At 36.8% G+C, this 26,492-nt stretch overlaps 1 protein-coding gene across 1 annotated transcript; it reads left to right on the forward strand.

The window, feature by feature from the left end:
• The first annotated feature begins 998 nt into the window (after nt 1-998).
• Nucleotides 999-26,418, forward strand: LOC137400404 (zinc finger protein 699-like). Its single transcript, XM_068086736.1, has 18 exons — nt 999-1,099; nt 8,480-8,754; nt 10,184-10,325; nt 11,007-11,364; nt 11,582-11,712; nt 13,323-13,445; nt 13,944-14,041; nt 14,592-14,671; nt 14,996-15,176; nt 15,271-15,364; nt 16,552-16,694; nt 17,815-17,959; nt 18,586-18,685; nt 20,524-20,689; nt 21,283-21,370; nt 21,459-21,604; nt 22,546-22,690; nt 25,751-26,418. Exons 1-18 carry the CDS (start codon nt 1,070-1,072, stop codon nt 26,159-26,161), a joined length of 2,856 nt encoding a protein of 951 aa, XP_067942837.1. The 5' UTR covers nt 999-1,069; the 3' UTR covers nt 26,162-26,418.
• Nucleotides 26,419-26,492: the final 74 nt, after the last annotated feature.

The raw sequence follows: 26,492 nt of genomic DNA on the forward strand, positions 1-26,492 counted from the left end.
GTTGAAGCCTTGTCAGTGCAGCCTAGAGCAAGCAAGGGAGACAAATCCTATCACCAATGAGAGTTGACTTCTTGCCATGAAGCAACTAAGTTGCCTCACAGACGTTGAGAAAGTCAAGATGCTGACACCAGAGTGCTCAAATCACAAAAGTGATGAGCTGTGCACGAAGGCTAATAGTGCCGCAGCTTTCACAGAGAGCTCAACCAAACTGAAGTTGGCAGCATATACTCCTGCTACAGACAGTACTGTTTGAAGCAGTACAAAGTTAGAGTTATTTTGTAATATTACCTTCATGGTGTAGTGGCATGTAAGCTTTGCTAGATCTTACACAGTGACACCTGTAACTACTTACATGTATACTGAGTGAGAACCATTTCATGAGTATTATATATGGCCATATATATACTTTTTTGTTATATACCAACTAGCACAGCGCTATATAGTAAAAATTGTATTATTTTCACAGTCGATCTGATTTTTAGTCCTTTATGCAAACCCACTTGCAAATTCGCTCGAATAAAAACTCAATGAACAATTTTACATAATGAAAAAGTACTAACTAGTTTGGATAAAATCGTTTACTTCAAAAGCAATTAGCGCAATGCACTCCAAATGCTTCTGATGCTCATAGTGTACTGTGACAATGGTAGAGCGGCATTCGCGTTAATGCGGTTTTTTAATGGCCAATGTTCTCTCTCCTAGCCACTAGTTTATGACGACCTCAGAGCGCTTTTTGGCCATTACAGCCCTACGCGAGTCTTTTGAAAAGTTAGCGCCACGCGCTATCTTACCCTGAAACAACCGGCGACATGTCATTTCGATATGTTGACTGAGCTCGTAATCATATATCGTAAAATATTTTTGCAACATACTTAGTCCGAGAAAATTTAGCAGGTGAATTTTTCAATGTTATATTCTTTAGAATTTTATTTAAACGTTGATATGCGCTTAGTCGTGTTTTTTGATCCTGCGTTTTTCATATTTGGCAACCAGTAGTAGTTACAGAGGGCGCCTCTGAGATCAGCGCGAGAAATTGTTTGGCCGTTTTTCAGCTCATTCGAGCCTAGAAATGTTGTACAACCGAGTAGTATACGACTTGGTGAGTTGTAAAGTCGCCAAATTATGCTGTATTGTTAATGCATTCACAGATGTGCGCCTTATTGTAAATAAACCTTCCTAGATTACTTTATTGAAATACACCTGTGTTAACGATTGGGTATATGGGTAGACAAAAGGTTATGCTGTCTTTAAGTTTCAAAAATTATAAAAGGTGAGCTAGGTGCTCATAAGCTATGATGCTATGACTAGCGCATGTTGAGATGATTTTATTGGGTGCAAATCTGTTGCACAATTGACGTCATTTTTTATTTATCGGCATTTAGCAAAAACTTCGGTTGAAGCACTAGCTCCTATTGAGTAAGAGATGATTCTGGTTATAGAATAATTTATAGGGGTATCATTTAACTCTTGGAACCCTCGTGATTTCACCGATTTGATAGAATGACCAACTAGACAATTATTATCCTTGTTTAATTAACTGAGTGCTGCTTCCTGTAGGTTATTTTCGTGTTACATTCAACTGTCAGGTTGGGTATGTTTTTGCAAACACAACTGTCAAATAAGTAGGTATCAAATGAATTGAATTCTGACACTCGTATGCTATCCCAAGTGAATGAACTCACTGAGCAGGGTAAATTTACAACTTGTCTGCAAATCAGTTCCAATATATTTAATGTAATTGGTAGTATTACTACCAATATATACTTAATGTACTTATTGTTGCTTGTATACTTAAGCATGTAAGCAATACTACCATGCAGGTAGTATTGTTGTTATTTTATTATAGTAAAACCAATCTACTGAACGCTATGCCAATGTTCAAGAACACCTACTTAGTAATGCTAATAGTGGTATACAATTATTGCAATATTCAGAGCTGTTTCCAAATCACATTTTGCTATAAAATCAAATCAGTTATAAACTGATTTGATTAAATTTGAATCTCTCGCACATGTCAACTGACATCTAGCGATGTGAATTTGTCGCATAGTTTACACAATTCAAATCCTAAATCATTCAGTAGTTATTTAGAAATATTTGGCAAGTTAATAGGTACAGAAACATTTAAGATGCAACACTGATGTTCAACAAAATAAGATTGGTTATTGCAGTTTTCCTCTTTTTTCATCAGCTGATTTAACATTACCGCAATATAATGTGCTGGATGATGTAATAGTAAGAATAGTGGAAAATAGATAACTAATTAAGTCGTTCTTTTATTGCATTATATCTATGATTGTGTTAGGTATGTTTCATAAAGTAAAAATGTCGTTTGGCCCTAAAACAAGCGGAACTTAAAATAGTAAAAACAGATAGAATTATTGGCATCAAAAAATATCACTTTTATTTTTTTGCCTGTTGCCATTACATGGCAGAAACAGGTTTTGAAACATTAGATGCTGATAGGGAATTTTGAATTGGACGCATTATGAATCCGCTTCTAATAAAAAAAATTTTGAGCAGGTGTTGAGGAAAAAGACAATACTGTGAGTGCAAGCATACATGGCATTTGTTATATTTTATTTTGCCAGTGTGAGAAATCATATATATAGTATGGTTCTACCGTTCAAGATATAGTAATGCTAATAATCATTGTAATAATAATATACAGGGCAATTTTATATGAAAACTACATGTAGCTGTACTCTCTGGCATTGCCCGGGTAATAAAAAAGCCTTTGGACAGAAAATTTATTTTTATTTAACATATAGAGCGTTTACCATTCTAACTTTTAAACTTGATATCTCAAGAAGAGAATTTTTGTGCAGTTCAAATGAATTAAGAGAAAAATAGAACAATTTTAAAGGTTTTCAAACAATCGTAAGTTTTAAATTTCATAACTTAAAAGTGTTTCGTTGAAATAAATTAGGAGGAAAAATAAAAATGTAAAGGTGTTTAAATGTAAAAGTGAAATCATTAGCAAGTAATGGCTAAATATAGTCTGTTTTGCTGCGAATACAATGAAAAGTTATTTGGTATATAATCATATGATTTTTGTTAGTTCCAGTGTTGGCATGCAAAAATATCGTAAGCTATAGACCTACATGGAGTGGTATAAAAACCCATAGTAATTAACTAATGTGATCACCTCCTAGTAAAAATCATAAGCAGTAAAAAACTTTCATAATCATTAACAAAATAATATATTATCCTTAGTAACTATAGGTACCTACAATGACTTTAGTGTATTTTGTGGTTATGATCTGCAAGATAATGTGGCATTACAATGTACTACGTGGAGAGTTCCTACCTTCAAGACCGACGTGTAACATAAACGCTGAATCTAAATTAAATGAATTTAGTTTACTAAAGCCATACTTGAAGGAAGTTTTAGTATGTATTTTAGTAAACTTCAAGCTTTTCACTAAAATGTATATCATTTATCCGTTTTCAAATCCCTCTTTACCATAACGGATACCCCTGAACTCGCCGTGGCAAGCAACGTATATCTCTTAATAACGTATATAACCAGTACATAAATCGTCAAATTTTAATTTTGAGAGAAATTATTGTTGATACCATGTGACTGAAAAAATTCGCCCCAACAAAAAAATGGCGAAAAAAGCATTGTGTTTCCTAGAGCTAGACGAAAAATATTTTATAACAGGGGCATCGTAACACGTGGCGCATTGCTCAAATAATACGTCATTTAGCACAGAAACACAGCTCTTCATGGAGATTTAGGATATCTTAAGAATCGGTTATCAGTAAATTTACTAGCAATGTAATGTTAAATTATCTACCTTTCTTCAGTAATCAAACAATTGTCTTTGACAAATTTAATTTTCCACTGAGTTTCTATGATATGGTCAACATTGTATCAAAGAGGAGTACAAAGATCTGCTGAAATAACAGAAGATATAACACTGGATATTTTAATTCCAAGATTTCATTCATGGAGACCAGCAGCAAACCATGAAATTGTTTTTCAGTACACGGCTCAAAAACACTATCATATACGCTATACGGTATATGATAGTGCCTTTGATCAATACGCCTTGTATAGCTCAGTGGTAGAGCCCGTGAATTGTAAACATGCGGTCGCAATCTCCATGAGCTCAAATCCATCATACTGCGGAATTTTAAATTAAAATATTTTAATAGCTTTAGCTGGACATACACAGACCAATTTTGAGAAATAGATATAGATTACATATATTTTTAGATTACATCAACCATTACATGTATTGTGATTGTTGAATCGTGTAACTGCAAAGTTAATCAAAAATAATAAAAACCGTACAAGTTTAAATTAGCAAGTAGTAAGTACGGTACATAAGACAGGTTAATTCAGAGACGTCACTTTCCTACTATTACTGTCCGTCATTTTGCTATTGGCCTTTCTCTATGTCATCTAACAATATCTTTGACAGAGCGCGGTGTAAAGGATTCGCCGCGACCTTTACTGCTCCGCAAATAATCAAACCACTTGTAGTATATAAATCTTTATATATTTTCCTCAAATATATAAATTATTACAATGAATGCACGCTCAACAAACACTGCATGAAATTATGCTCTCGCATGCTCTGCCGCTCTCTGGTCATCATGCTCCTTTTATATCCTTACCGCTGTAATTACCTGGTCTCCTTTGGCTTTGGTTGGATCGGTCCAATTCTCTCTCGGCTCGGTGGGGATGAGTCCTCCTGACTTCGACACGGCTGGCTGGCCCTAACAGCTTTCTCCGGCCCTGGCCCCGACTATCCTCTTCCCTCACAACAGTATTTAACATGATGGGCGATTCAAAACCAGCCTGATATTACCCCAACTGTTTTTTATGGTAATTTCACAAGGGCTAGGCTCCAAAAGATTGCTTGGCAAATATTGCTTAATAATGGGATTTTTTATCAAATCCAAATCTCAAAGTGTAATATTTTTTTCTTTATCAAATCTTAAATCATTTACATTTATGTAAATTAAATCCTATGAAAACAAACTCGAATCATTGCAAAAGAAATTTCATTTAAATATTCAAATCATCATCGATTTGGATGCAGCTCAGGTAATATCAGTTTATCTAGATAAAACATTCGGCCTGCCAGAAAAATGATCAACGCATTACATAGCATTTGCGTATCATAATAATTGAGATATTTTGTAAAATGAAATGTATTTTATTGTTTGGTTGTAGAAGTAATTGGGCTCTATAGTAAAGCTAAGGGAAATTGGGCTCTATAGTAAAGCTAAGGGAATACAATAATTTTTTTTACCAGAATTTTTTTCAATATTGAAACTAAGATAGCATCTGCATGATTACACAGTAGAATAGCTATTTTTTTTAAAGATTTACAGACTTCATCTTTGCCAATCCCATTTTGTAGTTTTGTTTTCTTTAGTTTTCGGTAAGTGACATTCTGAAATATTAATGGTAGTTTACGCAGTAAACTTTTGGGACACTGTGGAGAAGATTTTTTCCGACTGCTATGGCTAGAAGAACGCTTCGGTGCTATTAACATGTGATAACCCTAAAAACGGCAGAGAGAAAGGGGCCAGGCCACATCCTAAAGAGCTACATAAATTAACAAGTTGAGCAGCCTCATGAAATCTTTGTCCCCTAAGGTCTTCTAGAAGTGGTGCTTTTGTATTAGTCACTACGGATTCAGAAGAAACAATGGCAAGCTGTAGGTGCTTACGGCTTTTTCAGCTGCCACCTTAGTCATTTTTTTATATCAACATTCATAACATGGAAAGCATCAACAATCATAACATACTTGAGATTCAAAGTTATGCATGGCAAGATAAAAATGATTGATTTTTATCTCAACTAAAAATTTTTGTAATTTTGAGATGCTCAATTAAAAATTTTTACTGGTACGATCATAGTCTTCTCTAGCCTGTCTTGACAAACTGTTGTTTTTGCGGAGTTGTCTCCCGTCGAGCAGGCGAGCAACACAACAGCTTGTCACAAGACGTACTGCACCTGATGCGTTAGCTGCACTGAAAGGGAGTTGTTCTCTTCCGTCTATGCGGCTTGGTTGCGATGTTGTCGGTCGCTCCATTGGTAATCATAACGAATTTCGCGCAAAAATTTAAGTAGAAAAAATTAAGAACACAACGTTTAACCAGTGACCAGTCTCTGCGGTAAACTTTAGTAGAACTTGAGAACTTAGGGAACAACAACGACTAATCATGTCGTTATTTGTGCGCTCAGTCAGTTTTATTTCTATTTTTGTATCAGTTTAATTTGTTCTTATGGATTTTATTTTTAATTTATTTTATTCTTGAGTTCTACTAAAGTTTACAACAGAGACTGGTCTTTGGTTAAATGTTATAATCATATTTTTTTCTACATAAATTTTTGCGCGAAATCCGTCATGATTACCAATAGAGCGACCGCCATAACATCGCAGCCAAGCCGCATAGACGAAAGAGAACAACTCCCTTTTAGTGCAGCTGATGCATCAGGTGCAGTACGTCTTGTGACAAGCTGTTGTGTTGCTCGCCCGCTCGACGGGGAGACAACTTCGCAAAAACAACAGTTTGTCAAGACAGGCTAAAGGCGTGGTCACACGAGCGCCAAACCGACGTAGGATCGGTTCGGTTCGGAGGCTGGTTCGGTTCGTGGCACATGTCACACGGCCACCGAAGTAACTTCGCTTCCTAGATACCATACGTATAGAGACAGGACACGGTTTCATTAATAGTTGTTATGTATTTGAGTTAAATATTTTTATTGTAAACAAAAAAACTTTGAGGAACAATTATAAATTATAATTACACAGCAGATTTATCAGAAGATCGTTCGGCTGCTCAAAATAAATCACTCGATACAAATATTTTGCTAACCCTTCCCATCAACATAATTATATTTTTTTTATTAACATATGAATGTTTTTCTATGCTGAGTACATAACAAACAAAAACAGTCTTTATCATAGTACTGTGGTTTTACATAAATAAATCAGTCAACGATAGTTCATCAGGATGAATATGACACATTACTTATATTCTACACGAAAGAAAATCACAACCATTCCCCTACATTTATGCAAAACTTAAGTGCAACATCTTACATTTATGCAACCCAATCACAAGTCCGGGTGAACCTTGTCGTAAATTGCTTCATGTTGTTTATTTAACGAAATAAAAGTATCGTCCCATTTCTTTTTTAACTTTACTCACACGCACGTAAGAAGAAATGTGACGCGTGCTCGCTAGAATTCTAGAATTTTAACCAGCCAATAAGAGCAAAGGTTCGGCACGAAATTTCGAGCAGTACCGAAATAGTTCGCTTCGGCCAGAAATGTCCTCAGCCGAACTTTTTAGAGCTGAAAACGACGTCGTTTTGCGTCATTTAGTTCGGTTCGGTGCCCGTGTGACCACGGCTTTAGTCTTCTCTCATCTGTAGTCTATTAAATCTATTGTCAGCCCTCAAATAGGTTGCACTGCCATATCCTTTATCTATCGACTGGGGTCGTGAATTTTACTTTCGTTGGCTTCTGCACAGGTTATTGATGCGAATTCAGACAAATCCTTCTGAGTGTTTACGTTTATATATATAAGGGTATATGGTGTGTAAACTGCTCATTTCCAAAATTAATCAGTGATTAATTAACCATGATGATAATTGCCTATTGATAAAGCAAAAGATGTTACCCAAAAATGGTGAGAATAACAGGTCGAAAAGAAGCACTTATTGATAGGTAAATGATTTTTTTCATAAAAATGTATATGATCTCATGATCTAATGTCTAGTTTTCAATTCAAGAGTAAGACCATTTTAAACATGCGAGGCTTGCTTTGTTTGATCTGTTTAACAGCAGATTTGTTTAGGCTTTTGTAAAGTAAAATAACATGTTTGGATGTCATTATTATTCGCTAGTAATATTGCTCTCTTGGCTTATCACAAACTGATTTCTAAACTAATATTCATTGTTTAATAGTTTTAACCTTTTGCTGATTTCTAGCATTAGTAATTAAATATCTGCTTAGTTTCTAAGCTAGTTTAAACTAGTTCGAAAAGTTTATACATGTAAATCCTTATCCCAGAAATAACCTTACAAATTATATTTTGTTCAAATACAAAACCCCAAGCTGAAAAACTCCAAAGCATTTTTATTTGTTCCCAATTTTAATTATATAATATGATTTGTTAGAATTTAGTGTGATTGGCTATAGCATTACCTTGTGACACAGATTTCTCATTACATAATAAAAATTAAAAACGTAGTAACTTTATTAGGAAGCTGTGTGCACTCTTTAACTTTCTTAGACTGCCATCACTAATACAACACTCGTTTCACCTTTGTGACTGCCTGTCCAGTCTCCCCCCCCCCCCCCGCATTAAATTGTGCATGCTCAAATTAAAGCAATATTCTCAATGTCGAATTGCAAATAATTCAATGCTGATTTTTGCACGTCATGAGAAAGCTAATTGTACTGACGATGTGAAGTAACCAAACACATTCAATATTTTTAGGCGAGTATCGTGAAGCTAGTCGTAGACAAAGTCAGCCCGCCTGACAGATATCAGGCTCTTGCCTTACTGAAGAATATAAAAGAATACCTTCATAATTGTGATGTTCCGAGCACGGCTGTGTTCGATGAACCACTTATCACGATCAACAAACTAATTCATACTATTGATGATCTGAATATCATCAAGTTGTCAAGTAGTCAAGGAGTTCCAAAAAGTTCAAAAGGCATTACAAGTAAATCTCTAGAGACGTCTGCTAATGCTATTTCTACTCCCAGGTAATTCACATTGTTTTAGCGCTAAGCAATTATATTTCTGGTAATTGATAATTTGTGGACTGTTATATAAATATGTCTATTTTGTTACATTTTTTATCTCTTAGCAATTGTCATTATTTGAGAGTAGATTTAATATTAATCTCGAAAAGTCACATGAAGGCCCTAGCCGCTGTAGATGATACCCTCTATAGAATTCTTTATGCTTAAAAACAATATTCTCATAATAAGCACGCAAATTGTGCTAGAAATTTAATGCCCATCTTTTAGAAATTCTTATACAGTAAGCAGTCCTACAGTGTAATTAATCTGTTCCAGGAATGTTTATCCTTTATAGGGATTATATGTTATAAGTACATGTACATTGAAATACGTGTAAATTGCCTAATCAGTTTCAAGATCTTTTTAAACTCACCCATTTGGTCATGCAGAAAGGAAAACCCTGACTTAACTGTTTTAATGTGTAAGATGTAACGTAACTGCAGAATTATTGGCTTGCATCAACAACTTTTTTTCTTTTCCTGATCGATCTCACTGGATATTTATTGACCATGATTGCGGTAATTTTACAATGATTTGATGTGGCGGGAACATCTTCAACATTCATTTACAACGATTTGCTTATTTTTCTAAACAGCAAAGTTTATTCTGCAAAGTAAATCTAATAACAAATATTTTGTGCGTCTACAATAAAGCAAAACAACAAAGAATTTTTACTATAAAAAAACGATACTACTAGTTCGCCGTCTATCTGTATTTAGGAAGTCAAGGTTAGAATAACAGATAAATTTCAACAATACTGCAACTCATGACATTCAGATTGCTAGATCGACGCTGTAACACCTGCACCAATCGATTGCCTTAAAGTGTTTATGAACAATTGCACAGCTACCTATTTTCTGTTTTGTCGACGCCTCTGACGAACTATCATGTCGAACTAGAATGTCTTGGAAGTTGTATAATAGATATAACGCTATAGGCCTACGCACGTCGCTTTTTCTCTCGTGCAAGGGTGACAAAATAGATTACCATTCAAATGGAATTTGAGAACTTGTTTGGCTTTACCTTTTAGGTTATAATTGTGGAATTTTTAATGTAGTACGAAGCACAAACTTCACGTAAGTTTATTTACGTTCTAGGAGGTATACGTTGTAGGAGCGTCTACTGTATAGTGACTATAGTCATTGGCCGTTGTTCTCCATATATTGAGTGATGTCGGAATGAAATACTGGTAACTGTTATGGAGTAGAATCTGGGTTATGTTCTTATGTAGACTTCTGCTAAAATCTATCAAATTTAAAACTTCAAACAGAACAGGTTTCTCATGATATATTTGACTTAACACGACAATATAACTGATGAACTGATAGCACAAAACAACACAATTGATGCGTGCGTTTTTATTCAAACCTTTTATACAATTCCATTTCAGCCGACCCCCAGTTTCAAGGATTGCAGCGGTTAAACGGGCACCTCCTAGTTATGAGTCTGATGACAATGATCAAGTGGCCGAGGAGAATGAATATGCCTCGGAAGGGGAGCAGCAGCTCGTTCAAGAAGAGGTTGTTGGAGAAGTATGATTACATCACTAATATTGCCATTGAACTTTTTCAAATGTTACTTAATCGTATGTATCGTGCGAACTTATGACAAACAGTGGATTCTTGTTTTTATTCTGTTTTATCCTGAGCATGGCAGAATTTAATATAACATAAAAGTGTGTATGGCTCTATAAATTGGTAAATGTGGCTTCAATTGGAGTTTACGGTACTCCAACCACACAAAAATCTTTCTTCATGACTACAGTAGTCTTTCGTTAACACTCGCGTCACTTTTCGTGGCTTCAGTACTTTGCCGGGTACAAAGTATTTATTTAAAATTAACGAAAAATACATAAATATAAAGAAAATAAAAACATAAATCTCTCATACTCTGGCCCAGGGAGATCCCTCAAGCATAATTACGATAGCAGTCGTCATGGTTCGCTGTTTTCCTGCTACGTTTTGTCAAGTGTAAAAATGCAAAGTGCTTGTGACATCCTTCATCATGCCTCTTAATCACCCTGACCGTCAAAATAGTTTAATGAACTTAAGAAAAAGAGGAAAATGTTTACAATTAAAAAGTGACTTTATCAATTACGAGTTTATTAGTTTATTGCACAGATTTTCCAATTAACTGAAAAGTGATGAATTACTGTAAGTACAATAAATTTTTTGACATGTATTTGTTTATTTACATATCTATTGGATTTCAAGGATACAGACTGGCAGCCTATCGATATGCTTGAGCGTGCCCTCACTGTCATAGCAAATGAGCAGAACAAGACTAGCTATGTATTTGAGGGGAATACTGAAGGTAGCTACATGGAAACTCCCAAAAGTGTGCGAAAGAAGATCATAAAGAAAGACAAAGGAGCGAAGATTCTCAAGTCTACGGAACCAAAGTTGTACCTACCCGAGGATGTAGAGTTTTCCAACCCCACACCGCGGACGGTGGCTCGTGAGGGTGACCGTAAATGGCCAGAGAATGCTCAGTGGATCTGTGTCTATTGTCGTCTTATCATTAAAAACCTTCACAACTACAAGGCTCACTTGCGCTTCCAGCATAGAAACGGTATGGCAACACCCAAAAATGCTTTTTTAACAAGCTTTGAAGTTTGGCAGGTGGCAGAAGGTTTCTTAAAAACCTTAACATGTTTCTTGCGAAGTTTCGTGTGCTGTTTATTTGCGCATAAAGAATTTACACTTTTATCAGTGGAACGTGTTTAGAGCAGGTAGGTTTTATTGCAACTCTTTCAGGTTTGAAAAACATGTCAGTTTTATAATTACAGAAGAGCCCTGTTGCTGTCGGTTCTGCAAACGTGAATGCGCAAATGTCGAGCTCTTCAACTTTCATCTTTGCAAAGAGAAGCACCAGTGTCATGTCTGCTTAAGGACTTTCAACAGGCCTCACAAACTAAGGGTAGGTTACAATTGCATCTTCTTCACCACTCATAGCTTACCACCGGCATGGCCTTTCTCCGTACCAAAGTAATTTTTCAGAGTTGGTTTTTGGGCAGCAGGCCTCAGGGTGGTTAATTCATTTTCATCATTGAACTATTTAAAGTAATTTGGGATTCTGTGAATATTGACAAGCGTATTAAACTAATAGTTTTAATGTCTAATTTGTCTCGCGGTCAATTGTTAATATCAATAATTGTAATACTGCAATGTTAGGATCCATAATCATAAGAAAATCTTATTTGGGCCGCCAACACGATCATGGGCATACAAACAGTATACAATCATACCTCTACATACGAGAGCCGCAAAATGCAAGAAACTCGAGATATGAGCTGACTTTCGAGCAAGTTTCTTCCTTAAGATACGAGTAATCTTTGAGATATGATATCTCTTTGAGATATCTTTGAGATGGCTGTCGATGGCCACTATATGGTCAAGTATGCGAGAAGCCACTTTCAAGAACGGCATCACGCAGTCTTTCTCCTCTAATCAGTTTGAAAAAGTTCATGAAAGGTTGGCTAAAAGTTACAGGGAATGCGAGACAAAATACGGCTAACCAGAAGCAGATACTACAAAATAAGACGACAAACTTAAAGTAAGTTTAGTGAAAGATCGAAACTGAGTTTCAAGTGTTTGTTCAGTAAGCTAAATTCATTAAAGTTAAATTCAACGTTTCTATTACGTAAGGTCACAAATGTTTAGTGTACCGAATGCGTTGCTCTCAAGCCTCTCTCAGACGGCCGTTATCCACAACGTCTGTCTCGAAAGTAAAGACTCCATAAAGTAGTGTACGTGTGATGTTACATTTTATTGCAGATTATAACAACCAAATAGTTATTTGTTACTTTTTAGTGCATGTACTGAATTACAATTAAAAACACATTTTCCACTGCAATGTCTTGTTTGGATGTTTTTTTTTATAGTATAGTAGCGGATTAATTCGTACGTACTTGGATATTTAATATTGGAATTAGTGACTTGAGCTCGTAGTCGAGGTATGACTGTACAAGAAAATCGCAATAAGGCAACTTAAATTGCAAATGTGAGTTTATCTGGAGACGTCTTCCCACAGAGCATATACAGTAGAGCGTATATATAGAGCATATACAGTCATATATGTCTCTCAGCTATAATCGGGTGATGCTCAACCACAGTTACTGATTGATCGGCTCTGCATTGGAATAACAAATAAAACAATGTTTTTCACAAAGCCATCATAGTGTGATTTGTTAAGCCGAACAAGTCACCATGTGTGCATGTGTGCTATATACCTTTCTTTATTATTTATGATGTAAATAGATTTAAGAAGCTGGTAAATTAAAACTAAATAATTTCTAAAAAAAATTTGATTTGAGAAATGGGTTTCTTTTCTCATTATGGTGTATTAAAAATCACTTCGCACCAACGGGCGTCTACATCACCGCAGTTGCTTCTACACCTGATTGAGCATTGAGTCTATTATGGAGTAGGTAGTTGCGTGCAGTTTGGGCGTGTATTCTTCGTAAAGATGTTTTTAGCAAATGTCTGAGATAGTAATTAGTTCACCGTATCTTTGTATTTTCATTTTAGAGGCATCTTGGAACTCACTTCAAGTCAGTTATGGTGATGGTCAAGTGTAAGATATGCGACCAGAGGTTTTCTTCAGCCTCTTCATGTGCTGAGCATGTCTACGATGAACATGAGACTGTGATTGTATGTATTCATCTTGTGCTATTCGCAGTGTGCCACAATGAGAGGGTGTACACCCGAATCAATATTGCAGACCATCATAAATTCATTTCAACCATTTTTCTTCAGCAAGTGTTAACATTGAATTTTAGGGTCATTTTTTAGGTTTCTGTTGTATTTGTGCTAGACTTGCCAACACTACGCATCCTTACAGTAGTCATTAAACATCGTACACAACTTAACTTCGGTAGCTTGTCTATTGTATATGATGATATTGTATTGTATATGATGATAAGCCATATTTAAAATAGACACCATGTTACGCTGTTATTTATGCAGGCTTTGTAATAAAATAAGTTCTTTATTTTATTCTTTATAATAAAATAACGATTTATGTATTTTATGATATTGCTATTGTTTTTTGAGGTTCTTTTTACGGATTCTTGTAAGATGTTACCCTCATTCTGTCAATTCACCTTTAATTCTTTCTTAAGATTTTAAGTTATTTTTTCTCTCTCGTAGTATTGTGACTCGTGTGTTTCCGAAATGGACCCTCATGAGGTGACGCCCTCGGATCTTGCAAGAGTCTATTGTCTCAAGTGTCTTCAGGCAGCTAATGGGTAGCTATTTACACACCATCTAATACTCTACAGCCGCTGACTACAGTATTGCTGTCTTCGGTGTTTCACCTTTTATGACACCAACCACCGGTTTCATCTTGTGCAGGAGTTTGGTTTTTCTCTTTTTACCTTTTGGTGAACATAATTATTCCTCTCTGTCTTGTACTTTCACTGAAATGCATGGAATTAGTAAGCCTAGCCAATTACTGGGTCCATGATTCGAATGGATTCAGAGTTTCTTTCACTGTGAATCATAGACACGATCAAATTCGAACAGATTCGACGCCAAATTGATTTCGAATAGATTTTGATTAAAACTACTACTTGACATAACAGAAACGCTCACTGCATATGGGTTTGAACCGATAATACCAGGCTAAGCTCTCCCTAGTGGAGGTAAAAAGCGCAGCACATTTGATTGGTGTTATATGTATATCCTTCAGAGTTGTCTCTTGCTAGAGATGTAAACTCAAGTGCCCATCTCTGTCTCTTACCGCCCTGATTCAAAGCAGGACGGCATCCTCTTTGTGACCTAGAATGTTTGTTACAGGAAAGAACCAGATGCTGTGCCTCTTAACCCCAATGCTGATATGGCTATTACCAACACCAGGATGAATGCCTTTGATAAGGGTTAGTTTTCACAGCAACCATCAATACCTTATTTATTTTTCTCCTTTTATAGCAGCTTATGAGCTGTCCTTCGCTTGTTTGGCAGCTTGTAATCTGTAATTGATATCAACCTGTAACATTCTATAGTTTCAATATGCTTACTGCAATTGGTCGTAGTATTACAATCAGTTGCGGGCTAGGCTCTTGGGTTTCCAATAGCATCCTTATAAACAGGCATCGTATCAAGTGAATATTTCTTGTTTACACACACAAACAAAAGTAGGAATTGTGTATATGAAAACATTTAGTAGAAATATTTGAGAAAGCAATCTTGTGCCATTTTAGGGGACGCACATGTTAACCACTCGAAGAGACACTGTGATATCTGCAATGAGGATGTACTCGGAGGCAAGGCTGCATGGGCGAGACACACTTCTATGGCACGCCATGTCAAGGCTGCCGCCCAGCAATCGGGAGAAGACTGCCCTGGCTTTGCGTGCAGCACGTGTGGTAAAAGCTTTGTCAGGTACAAACAGCTGCTCATGGGCATTATAAGATGTAAAGTTAGCTAATCATTGACACCCAACACATATTTTAGAAATGTGTCTTTTTTCTTACAGCCAAGAAAGGTTAAAAAAGCATTCGCGTGTTCATATGGAGTGGTACGTAGCGAGGAACACATTCACCTGCAAAAGATGCGGTAAAAAGTTGATGGTTAGTAGAATACTTACTCTTACTAGTTTGTTTAGTACAGTAATATCTTGAGATATGAGTCTAATGCATTCCGAGACCAAGCTTATATATGACAATGCACTCTCTCAAATCAATTTTTTCTATATAAATTAACTAAATACAAATTAATCCCTTCCCATCCTCTGAAAAAACACCTAAAACAAGATATTACAATAAAAAAACATGTTTTAATTCACTATCTACGCTCACAATGTAACAAATACCTACCTAGTGGTTATGATCTGCATTAAAATGTGACATTATGTACAGTATTGAATTTAGCTTACCATGCCTACACTTGAAAATAAGTTTAATTCTTACATTAAACTTCATTCTAATTTAGTTTTCGTTTTTTTTCTTATAGTCTTTTGGCTTAGCTCCTTTTGCCTCACTCTTAGACTCGCCTTCACCTTTAGCTGGTCTTTTTAAAACTTTTTCAACTGATTCGACGAGAAAGGCCAAGCGACGCTGTTATCATAAGCGGTCTCTCCCATACTTGGCCACCTAGCAAGCACATAAAGAACTGTCTTGTATGCTCATATCTCAACTATCTCAACTTTCTTGTATTTCGGAACACTCATGTCTGAAGATACCACTGCAATATGAATGACTAGCAGAATGCCCGGCGTGGCGTGGGTATCAAAAATCAGCCTATAAACAGTAAGAAGTAATGTAGTTTTCTGCCATTAGCCTGGCACGTTGCCAATGGCTAATTTGAGTAAGCTTACTAGTAAGAGCCGTGAGAGCAAGCGTAAAATTGCGTTGCGCCGTAACGCAGTGGTAGCATATTTTCACCCGCATAGCAACATATATTACCCAATGATCCAAAGCCCAAGCTAATCGCGCGTAGCTTAATTGGTAAGGTATTTGCCTGGCGAATGGGAGGTTTTGAGATCAAATCTTCTGATATACGGATTCATCATTCCAATATTTTAATAGCTATAGCAAGACAAACTGAAGTACACACAGTTTGAAATTTATATATATAGATGTAGTTGTGAGCTGTCGATTGATTCATATTGTTTGAGCCTTTCATAAAGGTAGCAAGAGGAATTGCTATACACGTATATGTCTCTTCTCTTTTTCGAGAGGCAATCTTGTTCTGTAGAGGAAAATCTTATCAAGTTGAACTGCTAGCACTCTAAAAGTTTGTACTATTCTAATTTCAGACGCGTGGTGGCTATCGAAATCATATTGCTTCTCACCTTGGAGACCGGCAGTTTCGCTGCCATGAGTGCGGAAAAACCTTCTTTAGCTCTTCGACCCTTTGTGATCATGTCAACTCCCTGCATCGTCCGGACCTTACCTACCCGTAAGTCTGCCGAGCTGTTATCAACTTGGGATGTTGCTCACTGAGTGTCCAATGAATTAATCCTAGAGGTTACAGCATGCGGTGTGGACTGGCAATCAGCTGCGCGACAGTGTTCAAGTCTCAGAGCCACGTATGATTGGGATCGGTGACCAAACTGCAAGTTTGGTCTTGCTGACTTGATTGCTGTCAAGTTGTAGGTTAGATGATAAAAACCTTGCTTAGCATTTTCCAACACAGTAATTCCTTCTACTTGGCAGTTTTTATGTTCCAGACTTATCCATGATATGGACATTTCTGAGAAATAAAAAAGATTTTTTGAAGTATCAGCCATAATTTTAATACTTGAACTACTTTTTAAAGTTGTAATTACTATATCTGTAAGTAGATCATATTAGCATGGCACATCGTATATACAATACTGATATCCAAAAGGAGATTAATGAAAGCTGCGGTGAGTATCAAAGGAGTATTAAAGTTCATGATAAATATTCTTATGCCAATCGTCATCTGGATGACCAAAGGATAAAAAGTTCTTATTGGCGATTCTATCTAGATAAAGGAGGGTCAAATCCCATTCAATAATTAAAAAATGGTCTCAAGCTATTCTTCGTAGAGATTCTAATTTTATCTTTTAATGGTAAAAGATTCTCTTTTTATTGTTGACATCAACCAGCTGGTTATTCGGGGACTTGCATGTCAAGAAGACTGTACTCTGCATTAATGCTTCAGCAATGAGACTCACATTAATTGCTATACGTGTCCAATCTAAGGCCACCACCAGTGAAGAGAATGCTCTAAAGTTACGTAGTGACAATAAAATATTCTGTACCAACTCGGGTATTTATTTCTAAACAAGAATGCAACTTTTAAACAATTTACATCACTATTAAATAAAAATGAATAAACAAAAAACTTTTATTCACAGAGCTTGTGCAAACAAGGACTCTATCATGAAAAGTGATCCAAATAAATGCATAGATATTTTTGCTGCAATTCTAAGGGTCGTTGTTCACAGGTGCCATATATGCGGCTTTTCTATACAGAGGTGTACTATACACAAGCGTACTATATACTGGTGTGTGATACACAGGTGTGCTTCATGCAAACATGCTATACACAGGTGTACAGTCTGCGGGGAGGAGTTTCAGGACCGAAAGCGGCGGACTCGCCACATGAATATGGTCCACCACAACTATGTCTATCAGTGCCCAGTATGCGATTTTGTAGTCAGAAATGCTTCTCAACTGAAGACCCATATTCAGTCGGTGAGAACTTACTACTCCCTATTCAGCTCACACTTACATTATGGAGTACTTACTACTCTCTGTTCGGTCCACACTTACATTATGGAGTACTTACTACTCCCTGTTCAGCTCACAAATCTACACATTTGTCTGCACATTACTAAGTATAATTCTTACACATTTTCATGTTATCCAACTGACCCTACCTACATTTTAAAATCTTGAAAGACAGAGAAATATACTGAAACGAGAACCTGCTAACGCCGTAATGTTGAAATCTTTTAAGGCAAAAACTGTTAATTCCTTATGAGCAAACGCCTTGCATAATATAATATTGAACCAGCTTCATCCTTGGAAAAACGTTTTTGTGAGAATTACTGGATTACTGGATTGTCATTTACTGGAATTTTATATTATTATTAGAAACAAAGTTGTGCTGTCAACCGAGGTATGTGTTGTAGTTGCAGCATCAAAGTTGTATAGAATGGGTTTTATTACTCTTCAATGTCTAAAGTTTTAAATTGTAAACCATTTCTCATAACAAAGACTCACCAAGTGTAGAGCCATAAGAAGATAGAGAATAGCTGTATAGTCAGGGGGCCTGAGTGGGCTAATATCGTATATTCTTAATTTTGTCTGTTTTGTAGGCTCACATAGATTTGGTATGGACTCAACCAATAGACTATCGGCAGCGGTCTAATGAGCCTTTACCCAAGAAACAGCGAATGAGCACAACTCCAGACTCAGGTAATCGCTATATTGCTGTCGCACTCGGTGTAACTACTGTTTATTCTCTATATCTATTATCGGCTTTGGGCTAGCAATTACTTCTGATTCGATTGGTTGTTAAGAGCATTAACACTTGAAAGCCTGGGCACGAGATCGTTCTGGGAAATTCTTTCCACCAGGTGCTACGCCCGAATTAACTCAGCTTCGCTTTTCTGTATTTCTGAAATTTCCGCAATTACGAAATTTTTATCGATACTGTTGGGATACATTGTCAATATAATTCCAAAGTTTCTTGCCGATTGGACAATTAGTTCTCAAGATATCGCCAAAATACCGAGCTGATTTCTAGCCGACTGAGAAATAAAAATCAGCTGCTGGTAGAACATTAGTTCCTAATGACACGCTTATTGTAATTCTTAGTAATGAAGGATAAAAATAGACAAAACTAGAAAGCTTCTCCTCAGCAACAAAAGTTTTACATTAAAACTAATTGTTTTTCTATTCATAAAATTATACACATTTTATCAGGCTCGGTGAACATCAACCGTTATGTTTCTTCTGTTACCCCTAAAACCTTCACATCTTTGAAAGAATATGCCAAAAAACTATTTACAATATTTGATGTATGTTTTCTTTATTAAGTTTTACAAGCTGAGAGCTTCAAAATCATGTTTAGTTAAAAATGAATTGTTCTATTCTAAGTACTTTCACAGTCAATTAAAAGTCGTTAATTTCAGAGAACTTGCGTATACAAGATTAGGCTTCAAAGTTTTGAAATTGTCCATGGTATAACGTTAACACATGCCTCTGGTCCACCAATACGTCTGACAAGCAAGGTTGACATTGCTGCTTAATGTGCCTCTAATTAGCGCAAGTGTTCAAACACAGGTTTAGGAATAACTTTTTTGGTTGAATATAGTAGCTTTGGTTTTAATCTTACCTTGGTTTTTTAAAGGATCCTGCGCAACCCTTCACCTCTGCACAGCAGAAGAACCAGCCACTTTGCTTTTGCTATAATTGTATATTTTAACAATCATATATCAACACGTTATAATAAAGAGTATACAATAAAGAGAATACAATTTAGGTGCCTGCATCTTTTACTCTGGCTCTCTCTTCTGTATCTGCATGTTGAGCGAAGGCAGCACAGCCCTTTCTTTAATAGGGAGGCCGGGATGCCGGCTGGCCTTTACCCAACCGGTTGTCCTTCCTCCTGCTCAACTTTCCCTTAAACCGGCTGGCCTGATTTGAGACCAGCAGGCTTCCGTCACATTATTACACGTGTATGGTGGAGTCTACAGTACCGAGGCTACACGTGTACGGTGGAGGCTACACATGTATGGTGGAGTCTACAGTATCAAGGCTACGCGTGTACGGTCAAGTCTGCAGTACCGAGGCTACGCGTGTACGGTCGAGTCTACAGTACCGAGGCCACGCCTGTACGGTCGAGTCTACAGTACCGAGGCTACGCGTGTACGATCGAGTCTACAGTACCGAGGCTACGCGTGTATTGTCGAGTCTACAGTACCGAGGCTACATGTGTACGGTGGAGTCTACAGTACCGAGGCTACACGTGTACGGTGGAGTCTACAGTACCGAGGCTACACGTGTACGGTGGAGTCTGCAGTACCGAGGCTGCTATATTAGACTAAAAAGATTTAATCTTATGACTGTGTTCTTACAGTTGCGCTAATGTTGGGCGGAGTTCCAACCTAAAAAAATTATTGTTCATTGTTTGTCATCCTTCTGTTAGCATATGTGAGAAAAAGACTGTTATCTCATCTTAGTCTTTTTTGTTTGTTAAGTCTGTCCAATATGAGTATTGACAGTCTAGCATAATGTTGAATGTATTGCAGGAGATCCATTCTCATGGACATGCGATGTGTGTCGTGTAGAGATGCGAACTCTGTTAGGAAAGCAGCGTCACCTCACCTCATCCATGCACCTGTTGAAGGTCGCCAAGGCTACAGGCTCAGAAGCTGAAAAGTTTGAGTGTGATGAATGTGGTAAACGCTTTCTAAGGTATATCTTCTCCGTTTCACTACATTTCCTTCCAGTTTGGTTATATCCTCTTTTCCTTGTAGGCTTCCTAGGCAGTTCTTCTAAGGTTGCTTTTCATTGCCATCGGATTTCGTTCGCATCAGATAAATGTATGTTTGCGGTGTTATTACATTAATCTAAGCAGTTGCTAGCAGGTAATTTCTTTTTAATTGTCAGCATTGCATTTAAAAATGCATGTGTTGCTCATATGGCATTAGTTATTCCTCTTATCTTCATTGTTCGTTTCTGGCATTCAGTGTAAATTTAGTCACAAGCTTTCTTCAACTCGTATTGAGCCTTAATCTTTTTAACACACAATACTTCAGAAACATACATGATCTGTGATAGCTTATGCGGGGATCATTACAAGTTAACAATGCGGCACAAGGCTTTCTGGGCTTTGAAACAAACATATTTGCTTGTGACACAATTGTTGGTATTGCCTTTCATCCGCTGAGATTAATAGAATCATTCAATTTATTACGATAGTTAAAGCTAGTGAGAAACTGGTCTAGGTTTGCAACTGATGACTTATGAATGAAAGGCAGTTTTCTAGTGGTTAAGTTTGCTTGCAGTCTGAAGTACTTAGCTCACCACACAGAAAGAATTCACAATGAGAATGGCAAGAGGTATGACTGTGACCTCTGCGACAAGCAGTTCGCGGTAAGTGCAGCACTTGATTTGCATGTTATCTCACCGGCAGCGCATGAAATGGAAAAAAATTCATGTGTTCATGTCTTGACTATTGCAGACCCCTGGTGGGTTGAAGAATCATAAAGTGAAACACACTGGTATTCGGGCCTTTGAGTGCGATTACTGCCATATGTCTTTCTTTGTTCGTTCGGGGCTGAGCGATCACTTGGCTTCTGTGCATGGCAAGAGCGAAAGGGACTATCCGTAAGTGCACTCTTCTATCATCGCTGTCTATTAGCTGCCTCTAATAAGTTGTAAGGTGTTTTTGTCAATAAATCGTTGATGAATTAGAAGCAGTTTGATTCAGTGGTTAGTATGCTGGCTAATGATTGGTGTGTCAATGATTCGAATCACACGCGGTGTTAGGAAGGGCATGCATCATTGCTCCAGTGCTCTAATTATTATGCCAGTGTTAGGTCAATATATGACTGGCAGCAGTGACCCGCAATGGCAGCAGCCAGGTTGACAGCAATTACCCTAAAGTGATGGGGAAGGACTTGGTGAAAGCAGAAAAGATTGTTGATAATCTTCTGCTCGGAATAGTGTCACATACTGCAGCTATGTAACTGTACGTCATAAGACAGGTAGAATTTGTTTTTAAGGCCTACCTTCAAGATGAACTTACCCAACATTTTTGGTATATTTTATCAGAAAGTATCGGTATTTTCCTATCATTTGCGATTGCTTTTGATATTTGAGGGGATCTGACTGCCAGGATGTTTCATGATCAAAGTCAACAAAACCTAATTGCGGTTGGAAGGCTCAGAAGAAAGATATGTGCCGAATGATGTTACTAGTTGCTATCGTTGATATCAGTTATTGCATTCAAGTTGCAGCATTATGTGTCTCTATTCTGTCAGTCTCTTTGCAACTATAGACATCATAATCACACTCAACGTAATCTCGCTTGATCGGAGTATTTTAACCGTGATCAAGTTTTGTTTATTTTAATTTTGAATCATCCTGACAGTCTGATCACCTCAAATATCAAAAACAATTGAAATGAAAAATAGAAAATAGAAGAATACCGATTAATAGAATACTTTTTAATAAAATCAACTAAAACTTTGTTTAAGTTGATCTTTATGAATCGCTAGTTTGTCTACATGTTTGTTTAGTGACATGTATCTCCCATAATGCTCCAGGTGTCGCAAATGCAACAAGGTGTTCAAGGACAGGAAGCAGAGGACAAAGCATGTTGATAGAGACCATCACAACTACATTTTCCAATGCCCGAGCTGTGACTATGAAGACAAGTTGAGTGCCAATCTCAAGAGACACATTCAAACGGTGCGAAATCTTGTTTTGTTATGCCCTCTGTATGGCAGGCTGGTCTTATAGTACATCCTCAGGCAACAGTAACATTAGGTATATTATGGCAGCATAATGATACTGACTCCATCAAATGCACTCATTCTACTACAGGTAGAGCTTAAACATACATATACTTCGCCCGTTTCAGTCTAAAAATGTGACTTCATCGTTTCATGTATGAAAAGTCATATTATTTTACTAAATATCTTATCCCTTGCCTGTTGTTGACTAGAGTACCATGTTTTAAAGGTCGTTTAGTGCGGTTTTAAATTACTAGCAGTGATGCTTTTGAAAAGACCTATGAAAAGGAACTCGTGAAATACATGCGTGGCGCTGAGTGTGAAATTCTGCAGCAGGAAATGAAATAACTCTAATGAAGCATGATACAAAATTAGGTGCATTTTACTTTTAAATGTTTGTGTTTGTGCTGATTCTTATTAAAAGTATAATGCTCATTATAAAGTAATAGTTACGTATTCCTTCAATGAACTCGTTTTGTAAAAAACAGAATAAACCCTGTTTGAAGATGTGCTGAAAGTTTGAGTATTTCTGTTAGGTGGATGTCTTTCTGTCTTGAAAGCATTTTACCTTATATGGTCATTATTCAGTAGCCACAGTGAGCCAGGGTCTAGTCAGCAGGGCTGATTGTAAAGGAGAACGTTTTGGTTAATCACCTGAACTTTCTGTCATACTTATTTTAGTCATGACTGAGTGAAATTCTCCCAAATTGAACACTTGTCATCCTAAAAGTTGTCCTGTTAATTCTGAACTGTTCTGTTATGCCGAGTTTGTTGACAGTTTTTATTTGATTAGAAATGTAACAGCTGACAATTATAATCTACCGTAATAGTTCTTTATTATGTATATTTAGTGTTTTGTGTCTGCATTCTGGACTACCCTACAGGATGAATTTATTGGCGGAGTGAAATTTCGTGGAAATTGCCATTTCATGCATATTCGCGGATTAATTTATTTGCGGCTGAAAACTGTCACTCTCTATGAAGAGTTAACTCTATGCGTCTAGCAATAGAGTTAACCCTACACATGCGCACATTGCGGTTTCAGTTTTTATTTAGCGTACAACTACGGTTCGATCGTGTTAAGCTATAAATTTTTTGCTGCATTCAGAGGTTTTCACGAATATTCATAGATTTGGAGGCCTTTGATGAACCAACAATTTGTGGTAAGTAATGAGTTTTTTTCAAAACCATTTACTAAATTAGTTGAATTTTACTTTAGCTTTTCGGTAAAACGCAATATTTATTTTTCCATCCCTACCGCTTCGTTATTTGTTTTAGTGTGAGAGAGAAATTTTTCATCATACACGGAGGCATAATGACTGCAAGGGTGATAGATGTCATTTTTAGAAGATCACCAATCATTCAGGGAGGTCTTGAAATTGAGGTAAAGGTGACTGCAGCTGCTAACGAGAAGAATATATCTGTTTTAAAAAAGGAACCAAAACGCCTTTACGAGCACAAATTTTTGGCCAAACGGCAGAACTTTGCAATAGTAAGCCACGAGGAGAGTTTTGATGATAACTTCCTTACCGGCCATGTAGTAGCGAGAGAATCGCCTTTAACATCTACACAAGACAGTGACAGCGATATAGAGCTGCTATTACTAAAATAACTAGTCAGAGAGCACCATTACACGCTAGTATTCACTTATCAAGAGTACCAGTTTAATTTTATTGCTAGACAACTGCCATATGGACTAAACTGTTTATATTTATTCCATTCATCGTTTGTAAAATTCTATTTGTATTTGAAATATTTTATTTGTACACTCAAGTTTGTAATAAATTATAATATATCTATACATGAAATGAAATATATAATTTAATCATGTTTGCTGCAGCGATATCGAGGAGTTGTTGTCGATGAAAGGGTCTAGGTTGACTGGTTGCTTCTCTGCCAATACTCCTGCCTTGATGATTATTGCTACTTGTCTCTAGTTTTCGTAATCGGAGTAGGTTGTTTCATTCTCAATCTGCAGTAAACACAAAAGAAAAATATTAACATGTGTAAAGGAAGTACAAAAACAATAGCTGAAGTATTTAATGAAAGCGATCAGTTTTTAAACAAAAGAATTAACTAATGCAGTTAATTATGAAAAAACGTATCTGCACTGCAAATCAAATACATACCATAATGTCCAGATCAGAATCATGATCGTCCTCAACTTCGGTATTAGAGATTGATGGAGTTGATTTCAATGTGAAAAGACTAGGAGAGCTTTTTTGCGATGACGAAGCCATGCCGAATAACTTGTGAAACCCTTGAATAATTTTGTAAAGTTTGATGCAATGGCAGTAAAACTCGAAGCCCGGCGATCATTTTACAGAAGTTTTGGAACTCGGCTACGTTTAGTACTTCTGCCCAGCGGCTATTTTTGCGATGACGCCATTCTGCATTTCTTGTGACAACCTTGAATAATTTTGTAAAGAAATGTGATGCATTGGCAATGGTGTTAGCTCAAAGCCCAGGCAATGATTTTAAAAATGTTTTGGAACTCAACAACATTTAGTATTTGTGTTAAAAACTAGCCTAGCGGCTAGTTTTTAATTTGATGCAGTAGTTATTCTCCCTTGTGATTAAAAATAGAACTAATTATTCACGGAATTTAATAATTCGCAGAGTTGACTGTTCGCGAAATTGCGAATTTTTATAACCAACGAATATTTTCATCCTCTAGGGTATGTATCTTTAGTGCCACGTGTCAGAGGTCTGGACTATGTATCTTTAGTGTCATGTGTCACAGTTCTGGACTATGTATCTTTAGTGCCATGTGTTAGAGGTCTGAACTATGTATCTTTAGTGTCATGTGTCACAGTTCTGGACTATGTATCTTTAGTGCCATGTGTTAGAGGTCTGGACTATGTATCTTTAGTGCCATGTGTCAGAGGTCTGAACTATGTATCTTTAGTGTCATGTGTCACAGTTCTGGACTATGTATATTTAGTGTCATGTGTCACAGTTCTGGACTATGTATCTTTAGTGTCATGTGTCACAGTTCTGGACTATGTATCTTTAGTGCCATGTGTCAGAGGTCTGGACTCGGCCTGCTGACTACCGCTATGATGATGATGAGAAATACGAGATGGCAAACGCGAGTGAAAACAATGACGATGATGACGAGGAGGAGGAAGAAGAAGAGGGTGAAATTAGTGAGAAGTCTGAGGGTTCTAATAAGAGTAGTAAAGAACTGAATGAACTGAAAGACATCCAAGTTCATGAAACTTCTACTGCTCGGCCATATGTCTCACTTTTGAAGATTTCGCCTAAAACACCCCCTTCAACTTCGGATGGCCAGGTTACCACCTCAAAACCAGAGGCAGATGATGCATCAAAAGAAAAAACGAATCTGGATGAGAACTCAGGGGACAACGATAGCATAAGTGCTGTTACTGTATCTCAGATTACTGTAGAAGAAAAAAAAGAGTGACTCAAATAAGCCTCATCATTTTGATGTGGCCACACTCAGAGATGACATTCTGTTAAACTATATCCTGTTAACTAAATTGCTTTATAGTTTACATGTATATATAACCTGATCAATATTGTTGGTGTCGGATTGATATTAAAAGCAAGCAACATCCATCTACTTGGTGATTGGTTCATGTATTTTATATATATCCAGCTGCATTTGCTGTACTTTCAATTTATATATCCATCATTCAATAAATCTGCTAATAGACTATATAGTCACTTGTTTTAATAATTAATCAAACTATGGCTGGTCTGCATCGTTTGTCTAGATGTTTTTTCAGCTAAAA

This window comes from Watersipora subatra, chromosome 1 (genome assembly GCF_963576615.1).
Source record: "Watersipora subatra chromosome 1, tzWatSuba1.1, whole genome shotgun sequence".
Classification (NCBI taxonomy): domain Eukaryota; kingdom Metazoa; phylum Bryozoa; class Gymnolaemata; order Cheilostomatida; family Watersiporidae; genus Watersipora; species Watersipora subatra.